General features: G+C 37.2%; 1 protein-coding gene across 1 annotated transcript in view; it reads right to left on the reverse strand.

Annotated features, from left to right (window-relative positions):
* TRHDE (thyrotropin releasing hormone degrading enzyme) overlaps positions 1-15270 on the reverse strand; it is a 216162-nt gene that overhangs the window by 164131 nt on the left and 36761 nt on the right. Inside the window, exon 3 of the mRNA XM_061997273.1 lies at positions 10961-11087. Coding sequence (XP_061853257.1) covers positions 10961-11087 — 127 coding nt within the window. The remainder of the gene's footprint in view (positions 1-10960; positions 11088-15270) is intronic.

A 15270-nucleotide genomic window follows, 5' to 3' on the forward strand; every position in this document is an offset into this window, starting at 1 on the left:
CCATATACCATTTTAAGAAGCTTGCCAGCATGGGCAGGCAGGAGAGGTACAGAGACAATTCACTTGTTTTAATAAAATTTGTTCAGCCATCTCAATTTTTTTGTCCTTACACAGAAAATCATTGGTTTCCTTAATGCAGAAATGAAGTTGCTTCAGGCATGGTGCCACAAACGTCGCATAATTTATTGTGTTAGAATATCTTTTCAGTTACAATATCCTTAGCAAAAGTAATACAAGATGAGCATATACATCTCTTTGAATTTCAGTCACTTAAAGAAACTAGCTGGTACAGGTGGAAGGTTTATAACTAAGCCAGCAGAATCTAGGCAGCAGCAATAGGTTTATTCAGCTCTGTAGTTACACACTTCCTCACATCTTTGGTATGAACAGAAATGTTTGGCCTATTTAAGTCCCACTCTAATGTGCTATAATCTTTTTCAAGACACTGTCATAATCTTTTGAAAGAAACCCCTCATGTTCTTTGATGAGATATGAAAATGTGTCTTCTTTACATCTGTATCTATGGTTTTTTTACAGTATAGAAGAAAGATGTGAAAGCTCATTTTGTACATCTATACATGGTGTTTTAACTATTTCTAATATTCAGGGCATTATCAGTAAGTGGTTACTTTTTTGTAACTCCCATTGCATCAGTAATACATAACTCTTAAGATTTAGATTTATTAAGATATAAAAATATTCTTTTTTAGACATTTATATGTGTACTTCCCTCATCTACTTTCTTTCTGGCACAAAAGATCCATATTGAAGAAGATTGCTCTTGGTAGGGACAATTAACGAGTCGTCCTGATCTTGGTGTTACAGAAACATGATTAAGGTAAAAATTTTTAGATATATATGCATATTTCAAGATAAACATAAGAAAATAAACAAAAGCATATACAAGTCAGTTTAAGTGAGTTAGTGGACAAAGTGTTTTCTCATGATGCCCTCAAAGCAGCATCTAACAGAAAACAAAATTTGTCACAATACCATCTTGGGAGCATAACAAACTACCCTAAAGAAGCACAATTCTTCTAAAACTGAAAATGTGGAACACTTCTCCTGTAGAAAAAAAAAAAAAAAAGAAAAAAAACACAACAAAAAGAACCAAGCACAACAAAAACAACAAAGAAACCCATACCTTGTTTTCTGTTGTCATTTAAGTTTAGCAATGATACTAATATGAAAAATAATTAAAACCACACATTCATAAAATGAAAGGAGTGACAAAATCTTCAAAATTGCAGTGAAAACAATTGCTATCTCTGAAACAGTAACAATACAATGCAAATATTGTTTAAATCTCCTCTTGATCTTATCTTTTAGTATTTCTTTACTTAAGTTGTCATTCCAGATGTTCAGAGACTGAGCAAGTAGAAGTTGTCACAGATTAGCTCTGAAACCATAGCCAAGCACCCTAAAACCTTTAACATTAGGCCTTCAAATACTAATAACCTTCAAACATTAGGCCTACCCTATGAGAAGGGAGGAAGGGAGTCAGGAAAACCATAACAGCTTTAAGTGCCTGGAGTGAGGGGAAGATGCAAGAAAAGTGTCTTTCAAGACTTTCTAGTCTGCCTCAACTGAGGATATAGACTACACTTGTGTTGCTCTGTGAGTTTCAAGCTAAATAAAATCATACTTCTGAAATAACAGTCTGAATAGACTTTCTCATGACATTAGCACTTCCAGGGTTGGAGAACCAATGCAACAACTATGGGTTCAGCAAGTGTAACACTAGGCAGAGATAAAACTAGTACAAAACACACATTTATAAACAAGACAGGAAAAAAGAATACGTTGTGAACATTTATAGCTCCAGTTAGACTCATTTGAACTTGTTTCTGAGTCTGACCTGAAACTGAATCTTCTTCATTTTTCCTATGAAACGCAGGAAGTCAAAAACCTTTACCTCAATGTTTGATGATAAGAAAATAGTATTGAAACATATTGCTAATGCTCTAGCGTGTAAAGCTACCTGTTTCAATCAATTCACAATAAAAAGTATTAGAAAAGAACAAAATCATCCTTTACTCAAAGTGACATAAAAAAACAAGTCTGAGTGAACTATGTTGGTGTTTGATGTGAACACTACTCTGCCACTTTTTTTTTTTACCTCATCAGCATAATACTTTGATATAACTGAGCTTCAGTCCTCAGGAGGCAGGAAAGCCTCTGCTTCACATATAAGAAAAAAAACCAAAACAAAGTCAAGATAATATTCTTGTTTTTTCTCCATATTTGAAAGTGCAGGGCTAAGTGAAAACTGTAATTTTCATTAATTGAATCTGAAATTATCTTTATTTAAAATTTGTCATATGAGTATGAATGTGAACCAGAGACAACTAAGATTACAGAAAGTCGGGTAAATCCTCACTAAAATTCTGTATTTACTGAAGTGGTGTCATTGTGAACATTGTGAGCACAGCTACCTTGAATGTGCTTTTTAAACACTGCTCACTTCATAAGACTGCCCAAATGGACTATAGGTTTCATTAGGTCAAGAACAGTCATTTCACACTTTCATCAAAAGAACACATACTTGAGCAGATTGTACAACACTTCAGTATGGTTCCAGATGTAGAGAATATCACATTTCTATCTCAATTTTGAGAGAAAAGCCCATTCCTTTCTCCTTTATATTCTAGATAATTGATACAGGCCAATTCTTTTACCTACCTTTGTTCTTACTAAACATTATAGGTGTGATTTTTAAAAGACAAAAATTCTGAGTTTAGGACATCCTACTGCAATCCAATTTTCCTACACAATGCCCAAGGATTCACACATACCCCTCCTCAGGAATATCATCTAAACCTATAACAGTATCCTCAGTACCTATCATTTCTATTTCCTCCAAATCAACATGCAGCTCCAATCTCCACAGGCGAACTTTCATAGTGGCATGTCATGCATAGAAAACAACACTCCCAATACTGTAATGACACATAGTCCCTCTCCCATAACAAAACACACAGTTTCCATGTCTGTTACAAACATGAAGTTCATTGTAGGGGCAAGGCCTAAGTTTGGGGTTTTTTTTTCCACATATGCTTCTTTATGACAAACCTACACTTGCTGGTGTAAAAGGTTTCAGCAGCTGGTCAGGTCTCTGATGAACCCTCTCAACTGTCAGATCTAACAAGTTATTAAAAATCTTCAGTAGGCTCTCATATTAAAAAAAAAGTTCCAAAGCTGGACATGGTCAAGAGGATTCTGGTTCCAACAACATTATTTTGTAGCAGAAATCAGTACTACCCTTCAAAAATCTGATATTGAGAAGGGAAAGTTTGTGGTCAAGAACAGTATGATTAAGCTAACAAAAAGACAATCACTAACAGCCCTGGAAAAGACAATCAGGGATGAGAGTTCCACTCAAGTAGAGTAAAAGAAGCTGTAATGAAAACTACTTTAGCCATATCTATCTAAGAAGTATTCTGAATTTAAGCACTTTCAGGCATTTAACCATCTCATATCAGGTAAAAGTTCACACACGTTTTTGTGGTGATTCCCACAATTTCTGCAGTGTTTCTGTGTCTGTCAGATCTTACCACATCTTATAAATCCTACAGAAGGGCTCACCTGATCTTTTAATCATTTGAAAAACAGAGATCAATTTAAACTAGTCAGATTAGTTTCCTCTCTCTCTGTAGTCAGCAGAAATATCTCCACTGGTAACACTATGGAGAAAGTTTATTTCTCCTAACTTATGATAAAATGCACCATTTCCAGAAAGCATCTGTGTTCCTCACAAGGTAAAGAACTTAAGTCACTGCTAAAATTCAGTGCACCCATTTCTACTTTGGTAGAAACTGCTCAAATGACTTACTGAAGCATAGATAAGAAAAAAAAAAATCTATTTACGTTCAGATGAAGGATTTTGATGGCCCAAAAATAGCCATGACATTTCCTTTAAGTCTCCTACAATCCCACATTGTTACACTCGCATAACAACAGCACCACCCTCTTTTTTGTTTTTTATTTTAATTACTCATTTAAAAGCCAAGTTGATTTAACAGAGTAGCCAGTGGGGATACTGTCCGATTTAGTCACCTTCCTTTTACTATGGACTAACTGAACTATTACTGGCAACAGTGCTACTATCTGAACACTTCCCTTGTTTGAGAGGTTTGGATTGTGTTCATGTCACAATTAAGAGAGAAGGGAGACTGCTACATAATTTTAAAAAAAAAAAAACCACCACGACATTTCACTTGGAAGAGGTTTATTTCCACCAGGGCCCATTCATCTCTGTTCTATATAAAATCTGCTTTACTCCCATATGTAACTTTTCCATTCTTGTGCAAACAGTATCAGACTTGTTGAGCCATGTCAACATAGAGGGATCAGGTTCTCCTTAACAAACTTCCAAAGCCAGTTACAATGTCCATTGCAAGCTGTATTATACCAATTACTGGAATTAATTGGTTTACTATTTGAAACAGTTTAGAGCAATACAGTAAGAGTAAGTCCTAAGAGAAGATTACTTTTTCTCTGCTTTCTTAACTTCTTGCTATGGAGTGATTTCCTATGCAGTTTGTTTCAGTTCAGTAACACAGTTTTAAAGCACTGTTCTCAGAAAAAAAAAAAAACCCATTGCTCTTTCCTACAGCTGGATATGGAGATTTTCCCTCTGGAGTCCTGACCAGCTGCTGTTTTGAAGTGCTCTCAATTTGGAAATGTTATTAAAAAGAAGAAAAAAAAAAAAAAAAGTCAACCTCAAAACATAGGCTTCAAAGGTCAGGGTAAAAGTGACATAGTTTGTTCTGTGTAGGAATGCTCTGTATCAACAAACAGTCCTCTGTGTGTAGAGGCATTATGCTTGTTTCAAGTACCTGGTCAAAGGAAATAGTAGGTTTCAATTCTCCTGCCTAAACATGAGTGATAGCCCCAGCTGAGATGCTCAAAGTTAATTAAAAAATTCACATCCAGCAATCAGGTACAGTCCAGTCATGGCCCAACAGGATCTCATCTGGAGGCCAGCAGGCGTAGAAGCTAGGGGTCTTCAGGATTACCAGATAATTATGTTTAGGCATAGAAATCAAATTCTTAGCAACTCCTTTCCCACTCTTCCTTATTCCAGAAGTCAACTCCCAGGTCATCTCCCTTCCTACACTTGCTTCTTTCTCCCTAATTCAGAAGGTCATACGACTAACTCATTCAGACTTAACAGAGTCTAACCTTCCTTTCCCTCTCTCCCACAGGGTTGTGATGGGTTCTTTCAGTGGAAGAGACTGGATATCTTTCACAAAGGCTGTGTACGGTTCAGACAGACCTTACGGCTATGACGTTTTAAGAACATTACAAAACTATAAGACTTGCCAAGCTGGAAGTTAGGTCAGATCATCATTTCTTAAATTTTAAGGTTGACAACCTCTTAATCAAGAAGCAAACTATTGTTTTCAATTGCTGTAAAAACAAGATCAAAAAAAAATATTAGTTATTGCTTTCCTTTTATAGATGGAGAAGGAAAATGAGCTACCTTGCTCGGTATAATACAGCAATTCCAGGTCAGAGTTGGACGGGTGGCAGCAAGAGGTCACCTTGTCAGGGAGAAAGATAAAGACAGAGGCCAGGAATTGTGAAACTCTTAGCAGAACTAAAGCAGAGAATGCGGGCAACAACATGGAGGTTCATCCTAAAAGGAGCGGCAAAGACGGAAGGACAAAGGGGAAATAAGAAAGCAGTGGCTGCAGAAAGAGTGATGATGAAGATGATGGAAGATCAAGCAGAGATGAAGACAATATTGCAACAAGTTGGTTAGGAACATGTGAAACTGGCAAGCTAATAGAAAAGCAATTACATCAAAATGAACAGTTAATCACAAGTGCTCATAGCAAGTCACTTGGCCATCCTACAACAGCATCCTAACACTTTTATTCTGGGCCTGCAATGCCTCATACAGCAATAGGACACAGCAGCCTCACCAAAATATTCACTGTCAATCAGGGAACGAAACAGAAGTAGGTGAGCTTCCTTTAAAAATCAGAACAGTTCCCTGATGAACTATTTCTTTGCATGGCTGAGCTTTTTTTTACATCATAAAAAAGAGTTTAAATTCTTCCATGACACCCCTTAAAAACTGAATCTTGTTCTTCAAAAATACACAAAGAGCAAATGTTAATGGTCCAATCTTGTCTTCCATTGTGCAGCATGTTCACTAAATCCCTTGGAAAATCATTTTCCAAGACTTTTCATTCACAACTTAAAAGTGGCATATGCTGCATAATGAAAACAAGACCATATAATTTTTGCATGAACCAGGTAATGATTACCTTGAACATACTTATAAGGGAGGAAAAAAATATCAGATATAACTGTTCGCTGTATAACAAATCTATAGAAAAAAGACTTTCTAAAGTTGGGGGAATGCGGGGGTAGGAGTGGAGTGGAGTGGAAATTAAGGGGATATTTTAACACTAGAATGCTCACATAAATTGCAGTATTTATCAATTAAATATTGTTTCATATCCACTGACCTAATAAAAAACAGCAAGGAGTCTTACTTTCATTCAGCCTTTCTGTAACATATGCAGCCATGTCCCCTCCAGCTGTTTATACTTCCACCTTTTGGGACACTTTCAATGAGGAACTAAAATGTTTCTGAGAAGCCTGAGTTCCTCTCAACCTCATTCACAGATCTCTGTCACTAAGCACCTCCTTCCCAGATCTGCACACTGTGAAAGTGTAATGGTACACACAACACCAAAATGACACTCAAGGGTTAAAAAACCCATTTTTCTCTCTTACCTAGGCAGCTCCAGTGGGAGATTGTGCCCATCTAAGATTCAATCCATTCCCAGGAAGATGTCCTTCTCCATAGATGAATAGGAACCTAGGGTAATTAGCTTGCTAATTTAGACATGCCAATTGAGTGTCTAAAGCTGAAAGAATCCAAGCCAAGTATCTTTTGAGTTAGGTACCGTGTCTCACCCTTAAGACAGCTGAGTCCCTTTACACAACCCATAGTGGTTACACTAATTACATGGGTGTCTAAATACAATACCCAGAATCAACTAAATTGAGTTGTAAAATGACTTTTCAGAGAAGTGGTAAGTGCACCCTGCTAACACTGTGATGCTGCAATTCTGCTAAAATAAGGAAAACCAAGGCTCAGAAACCAAAAATAATTCATGTAAGTGGCTTATTTATGCACCATACATGAAGTTTTGTCAATCTTTCATTACTGGAGCCTTATAAAGATTCCTAGCTACAGTACATGAAGTATTCTGGAAAAGAGATTCCAAGCCACACTTGGGAAAATGGAAGACTATGTACATATGGATAACCTTGCAAGCTCAGACAAAAAAAAGACTGCCTAGCTCAATATTCTCCTCTCCAACAGCAGCCACAAGCAGATGTTCAAGAAAGAATAAGACTGCAGAAGTATAAGTAGCACTCTTGATTATGTCCTAGCTTCTCTTTTCAAATCATGGGATTTCCTCTCATGAAGCACATCTCCAAGTACTTGTCCATGTCTCTCTATGGACCTTTATAATCTTTTTGCATTTATGTCTCTTTTAACAAGGAGTTTCGCAAATCTACCACCTGCTGCAGTAACAGTGATCTTTCTGTGCTCTCTGCATCTGTCTCCTGCTAACCTCACAAGATGGCCCTTGAGTCTTTGTTGGAAAAGACAGTCAGCCCTTCTACCCCAAACCATTCACAGCTTAGAGTCACAACTGTCCACACATAAAAAACACTTCCTTCCTTACTTAATCATTCCCCATAAGAAAACTACTCCAGTCTTGAAGATCCTTGTAAGAAAAATCTCTATGCATACAAAGCAACTTTTTTTGTGTATTGCAAATTGGATTAAAAATAAACACGTAATAAATACAGATATGTATTTTATATTCATCAGCCTTAGAAACATAATTAAAAACTCTACTGCACATCTTTTTAAAATTAAATAAAACTCAATGCTTTATCCACCCCTCTTTTTAACTACTGTTTATAAGGATATTACAGTCTTGGGAAAATCCAGGGCTTTTTAAAGACCTGTCTTTAAAATGAAATTCATACAAAAATTATTATTTCAAAACCCTACACAAGCCCCTTCCAGTTCAGAGTGTGATGTGGGGAAAAAGCACGTCTCTGCGAGATAAGTAAAACTTTTAACTGCAGAAATTGGTTATTCAAATGAGAAAATTCCCAATTCACATTCATTACTATACTTCACATCAATTGGCAAACAAATCTACTGTTCTAGTGGACTCAGAAGTCAGTACAAATCATTTAAGACCTAAAAAATCTTACTCATTGAGTGACAAAAAGTTTCCCCCAGATTCTACACGGTTCCCGATAGTAGAACCTGCCAAGATGTCAGAGGAGTCCACAACTGACAACAGCAACCACAGACATCTGACTGCCTGTAAGTACAGCAAAAAAGCCTGCTCAAAAACAGTCAAGTAGTTAAGAGTGTCAGGAGAAAGTAGTTCCTCTAGAGAACACTAGCTGATTTGTTACAAACTCAGATGAAGAGCACTAGTGCACTAGTTTCTAATGCCAAGGATCTTTGGAAATGGCTCTCCATGGTAGAAAAAGTAAACAAATGAATACAGGTCTCTCAGAGGCTTCTACCATATAAAGAGTTCAAAAAACGTATGACCTCAAAGATGATGGAAGTGCTTCCCCAAGGGCTGCAGGTCTCTTCTCCCCACAAACACACCCAGGCCTACAGCACTGACATTAAAAACACATCACTCAGTAGTTGATGCAGCATCTGCATAGTAAATCTGTCAGTCTGTCAACAGCAGCATTATTTTGAAAACATAATTCACATTTTCTAATGAAATAATTACATTTGTTTAAGTTCACTCTTGTTAGGGCTGGCAAAAACAGGAAACAAGACTTTCAGTTTTTAAAACATCTGTGTTTGAAATAGAACATTTTCTACAAAAGTGACTCTGCCATTAAAAAGCTTTTTAAGCTACATTCCTCAATTTTCACTCCCACTTGAAGACATTTCACATTTCATTTTGAAATCCAACGAAAAACTCGTCCCATGTTCCACAAGAGACATTGTGCTTTTTTTAAAACCTTAAGGAAGCACACAATCCCCTGCAGCCGTGACAGCAGCCCAGCAAGTGACAGTCTCAAGGCTTCACACAGCACACGCGTCTTGTCCGTATCAATGCATCCTCCTGATGCACACGTCTTCCACTGCTGCAGCTAATGCTGCTTTTGTCTCTTCCTTAAGAAAATCCTTAAATGCTACTGCAAAATCTCTATCATATAAAGACTTCAGTGTTTTCATTCTTAGCCCTTGTATCCACCCATCAGACTATTGTCTCTAACCTATTTTCTAGGGGTTTTTCTTAAAAAAAGCAAGCAGCACTCCTTCAGGTCAAATACACCAGCACAGGCTTAACACCACTAGCATAGTAATTTTAGTATTGGGCTGAACTGGGAACATTCATACTTATGTTGATAGGTAAACCAAATATTCAAAAATATTTACATCATTGAGAGAGTTTCAACATTTTCCTTATTATATTTACATTAAATATGTATTTTTATTATATCTATATATAATATAGATATAAGTATATATTAATATCGTGTTAATATAGTGTAGTATCACTGCAGAAGTCTAAAGTTTTCAAGCAGTACTTCATATTAACTCAATAATTTTACCTCAAATACTTGATGAAAAAATTACAATTTTACTTGTGACTGTTCCTCCCGTTCTGTTCCAAAGAACCAAACTGGAATACACTCATTTGCAATGAGATATTTTGAAAAGCCATGCCATGACATAATGCTAATTAATACAACATGTTGAGTTGAAAGATTGTATGTTGCAATTACGAAAGACATTGTGAAGCAGATACAGTCCCTACTGCCTGTTGCAACCTGCATCCTCAGTAAACTACCTGAAGTGATGGTGTTTGTCCTTTATATTCAGCATAAAGTTTTTGATTTTTTTTTTCCTTTTATAGTTTTGGCACCTGTAAGTTTACATCTTCCTTTATGAATCTGAAATCAGATATGAATGTGTGCCATGTTTAACCCATCCATGAATTTCTCCAGAACACTACCTGTAACCCATCATTTAAAGATAAGAAACAAATGCCACAACATTCTTATAAAAAATTCATGCAACAGCTTCATCTAGCAACATCAATTACTTTATCTTCTATGCCATTAGCTGTAAGACTAATAAAGCTACTCAGCAGGCAAGAGATTTAATGAAATAGACCCTGAGTTCCTGGGAGTATCAACTCTTAACACTTCTGATCCAATGCAAGCCCTCTCCCTGCTGCTGAGCAATAGGCTTTTCTGGATCTTGATCAAATACGCTCCAAAGGAGGGAGGGTGTAATAACACGGTCTAAAGTGTTCAAGTGTGTAGGAGAACAATTGATTGTGGTGAAAGGGAGGGGGAGAAGAAAATACTTTAAAAATACTAGAATTTTTCAGTTTTTACATTTAGGTCACTTGAGCAGCAAAACAAGTTCACAGCAATTCTTCCAATAAGTAACAATACAATTAAAGATAGGTACTAATCGTCATTAATAAACCACATGAAACACCATGAAAGAAATAACAGCCTTGCACTGTTACAGGTTTCCAATTTCCACAAATATTTTGAATTCTGTTCCCCATCTAAGGCCGAGATACAAATTTTACAGAATATCTCCCAGTGGCTATCTAATGAAAGTAAAGACCAAAATACACAGCATCAAAAAAACCCAAACCCACTTATTAGTGAAAGGTCTCAAGACCATTTCCCATTGCCTAACAAATTTAACTACTGTCTGCTTCTTGCTCATTGCAAGGCTAGAGAAGGGACAACTTGGCTTCTCTTCCTCTCTTACCTATTAGTCCTTCTCAAATAATCCAAACATTTCCTTACCTTAAAGTCTAGTACATTCCAGTCTTAAATTTCCTTTTAAAAAGATGACTTAATCTTTCCTCTCTGGGTGAAATTCATGTTCTAGAGAAAATCTTACCTAATTTTGGCAGAGAATAGGGCACTTTAAAATAATCTTCATAAAACTCAATCAGTCTCCTTGTAATATTTAGAGCATAGTCCCCTGATCCTCTTCGGATTGCATCAGGCCTCGCATATAACCGTACCTGTTAAGAAACAAAGCAAAAGACTGATCATTTCAGCATCTACATTTTAAAGCTACCCTACCTGCCAAGGTGAACTATTCTAAGGTTGTTGGGAGGTGGCAGGAGTTTTCTCTTAAAGCCAAATGTGACTGTCATACTTTTGTCAAAACATGCCATAGCTGAAAACCAGAACTTTCATATAATTAAGGTTACAAAGTTGGGAAGTCACAATCTCCTACTTGCTTGTGTTGCCAAATGAAAAACTTAACACTCCTTGCATCAAAATAAATATTCAAAGAAAACACTTACATGTGTTCACTAGAGATATGATGGGAGAGTGGATTAGTATAATGGTTCTCTGCCTACACTGAATGTAGGCAGGATGCAGTGGCTCAGTAGGAGAGAAGTTCATGGTTTGTTAAAGGCACATTATACTGAGCCCTAGAAGTATCAGTAGACTGTGGAGGAAAAAAAATAATCATTCTCTCTTCTTTTCTCTGGCAGCGACACAGTTACCCTCGATGAGCTATGGAAGATTGCAAAAACAACCATTTATAAGCTCATTCATGTACACAAAAAATTAACATTCCTGAAACCTTCATGACTGCTTCAGGCCTCTGTTTTCAGAAAGCTGTAAATTAAAGCTGTTTATACAAGCCACAGACTGTTATGCTCAGTAGCAAACAGCTCACGCATCTGACTACATGGAGCACCCAAGTGAACAGAACTCACTTTCATAATTCAGTGCTCAAATGTGACCCTGATTAAGGAGGTACCAGAAAGCACCACCAAGTTATTCACTATTCCCTGTCCTTACAGTTCTTAATGCTTCCTTAGTACAAAGATGTAACACAGTTGAGAACTGGTAACCAAGAAAGTGACAGGAGAGCCACTTTTTGTTCTCCCTCTTCATACGCTGTCTGATGGGAGCTGTGTGTGCTTTGTCTCTAGCGGCTGTGGCAGAAGGTCTGTCCCTGCAAGTACGTAATGACCTGATATAAACTAGGCTCTACTAAATGTCAGTCCTAATAATAATATCTGACTCACTAATACTTTCTGTGGTCAGAATAAATCCCAGCCAGGGTTCTGAGGAAAGCAGCAGGGCAGAAATCAGGACATATCAATGCAAACATGAAGGAGAAATACTAGTTTTGAAATATTTCTAGATGTTCTATTCTAGATCAAGAAAAGCCAATGAGATTTTCAGCTTCAGTGAAAGCATTACCAAGTATTGCTTTATTGCTCTTCCACTGAACCAGTTCCAGTTACCAAATCTCAGCCCACTGTACCTGTCAATTCTGTTTTAACCCACTTTCTTGTTGCTTTCAGTAGGCAGATACATTACTCTGCTTTGTTACTATGTCCATCTTGATATTTTTATCTTTGTGTTGTATTCGATTCTATGCATAATCAGCCATACATAGTTATCATTTGTAATGTAAAAGAGATTACAATGTAACCTAATGAGACATGTAATAAAGCAGACTTCTCATAATCACCACCTGAAAGCACATAAACTATTATCTCAACACCTCCAAGTACTACTTTTGTTTATTGCTTCCTTCCAAAGTTAACAATGTCACGTACATTAAATGTTCCCTTATCTGCTAAATTAAATATTTTTAACATCAAAATAGATATTAACCACAGAGATTCTAATTCAAACATCTGAAAACCTTTAGTTTATGGAAAGATGGTAAAAATCACAATTAGATTTGCGATGAACATTGTTTTGTATCATTAAACCTTTAGACACAATTTTGCATAATTACTTTACTGGCACAGTTGACTGTATCAGCAAATTAGGGGAAAAAAAAGTCAGCCAACCAAGTATGCAAAAAATCATTCAATTTGACAGTGGCCAAATGTGTCCATAATAAGGAATAGGACAACAGAAGGGAAGAAGAAAAATAGGTACATATAAGAAAAATTGAGGTTCAAGTTACTGCATTACAATGTGTATCTTTTGGCAAATGCAAAAAATGCATTTTAATGCTGTCTGAGATGGAGTCCAGGTAACAAAGCTCAAAAACCGCAATGCTGCAAACTTTCATTTGCCACCTGCCTAATGCTGAAGATAGTTTTATTTCACCTATAAAGCTTCCCCGGGTGTCCTTCTGCCTGTTTAGAACAGGCTGTGTACTGCCAAGGCTCCATGGCTCACACCAAGGCCACCTCTAAGCTGGAACACAGTTCAGAAAGAGCTGTGCCTTTGCCCAGTTTTCTCAGGGGCTTTGAGGCAACAGGCACTGCCAAAGCATGCCAGCCATCTTCAAACACTGGGTCTGACTCTGCCCTACGCTCAACAACCACTGAAAGCAAATCTGTGGAAAACTTTGGAGGCATCATCTCAGATCTAGTCCTGGCCTCAGAAAATCACCTCTTGGTTGGCAAAGACAAAAGACAATCTGTGACACCCTGCCTATCTGGCTGGCTAGTTTGGATGACATCTTCTCAAGTGTTACTCAATATAAGGAGCTTGGTCCAGAGTTCAGTCTAAAGTCTGCCACCTATAAGCTTGAAATTGAAGCCCCTAAAATTCAAACACTGATGACCCTTAACGTGTGGGGACTATCTTGACCATAGAATCATATGCAACCTGATCTAGGTGACCCTGCTTCTGCAGGGGGGTTGGACCAGATGATCTCTAAAGGTCCCTTCCAACCCCCTCCCCATATGGCAAGGGTTGGAAGGGACCTTTAGAGATCATCTAGTCCAACCTCCCTGCAGAAGCAGGTTCCCCTAGATCAGGTCGCATAGAAACGTGTCCAGGCAGGTCTTGAAGACATCCAAAGAAGGAGACTCCACAGCCTCGCTGGGCAGCCTGTTCAAGTGCTCCACGTTTTACCTCTGAATCCATAAAATGAGGACTGTATTATTTCCTTAGCTTATACAAAGATTCTGTGTTAAGCTAATAAAGACTGTAAAATTTTCTGATAGTGGTCCAAAGAGGGACCTGAGTAAATAAACCAGAACATAGACTTAAGTAAACAAAACAGAATGAAGATTAAGACGTGAGATTTGTTTAGCATATTTTTTTTTACTGCCTTCATTTCAAAAGGCAGATAGGTTGTATTACTTTTATAACGATGTTGGACTGAATAATAACACATAATTATTGTATACTTTCCCACAGGCTGTTTGATGACTGTATTGAGAATTCAATTTTACATTAATTTAAATAAGAGAAAGAACAGAAAATCTTCTGCAATGTCAGACCTAAATACAAATAAAAGTAGTACATGTTCTCCCACAAAAGATAAATAGGTTCCTAGCTTAGGTGCATAATTCATCACTCACTGCAATGGCACGTACTGCCCTGCAAGTATTAGTGAAGTTCTTTTTCAAAATGTTTGCAAGATTAGTTTATAGTATTATTTTCATGTAAGACACTGGAGAACAAAGAACAGTTGAGACTAATTCTGGGTGCCTTCCTTGACACTTTTCAATGTCAAGTATACTTAACATTTTTACTGCATATACTTAAAGGTCTGCTCCCATTATATCTTATTGCAGCAGTGAACCTTTATACAGCTTTGAATCTGGCCACAGGTGCCTTAGTCTGGATATTAAGAAAATTAGTAACACGCAATTAGTGGCTAAATGAGACTCTGTCAGTTTATGTGATTTGCTCAGCATCTCATAGCAACTCCAGTGGCAGAGGCAGGGATGGAATTCAAAGATGGCATTCAGCCTCATGGCCACCTGACAGCCTACAACAAGCACCTTCCACATATGGGAATTAATAAGGCTGTGGATATGCCTGTTCAGACAACAGGTATATCCACAGCACATTTGTGGAGTCCTGATGCAGCTTAGTTCCCTGTCCTAAATGACAAAAATACCAGAAAAATATTATGAGGGACCATATTAGTAATGACACTGTCCTCATACCTATGAATATAACAAAGTTCATGAAGCGAGCCTAAATTCTTCGAGTTTTTCTTACCTCCCATGCACCTATATTTGCAACAACTGCCAATCTTTCAACAGAAGTTATGACTACAAAGCAAAAACAAAACAAATCTCTCATTTCTCTCCCAAATGGAACCAGACTGTTTCCTTCCTATCATAAGTCTGAGTAACTAAGTTTGCACCCAGAGCCCTACAACCTGGTCTTCTCCTTTGACATTTAGAAGACACTGTTGTTATACCACACAGCCAGACATACTTTGCTAGAAATCATTTTCACTTTTGTTAACAG

The sequence above is a fragment of the Colius striatus genome, chromosome 1, assembly GCF_028858725.1.
Source record: "Colius striatus isolate bColStr4 chromosome 1, bColStr4.1.hap1, whole genome shotgun sequence".
In the NCBI taxonomy this organism is placed as follows: Eukaryota; Metazoa; Chordata; class Aves; order Coliiformes; family Coliidae; genus Colius; species Colius striatus.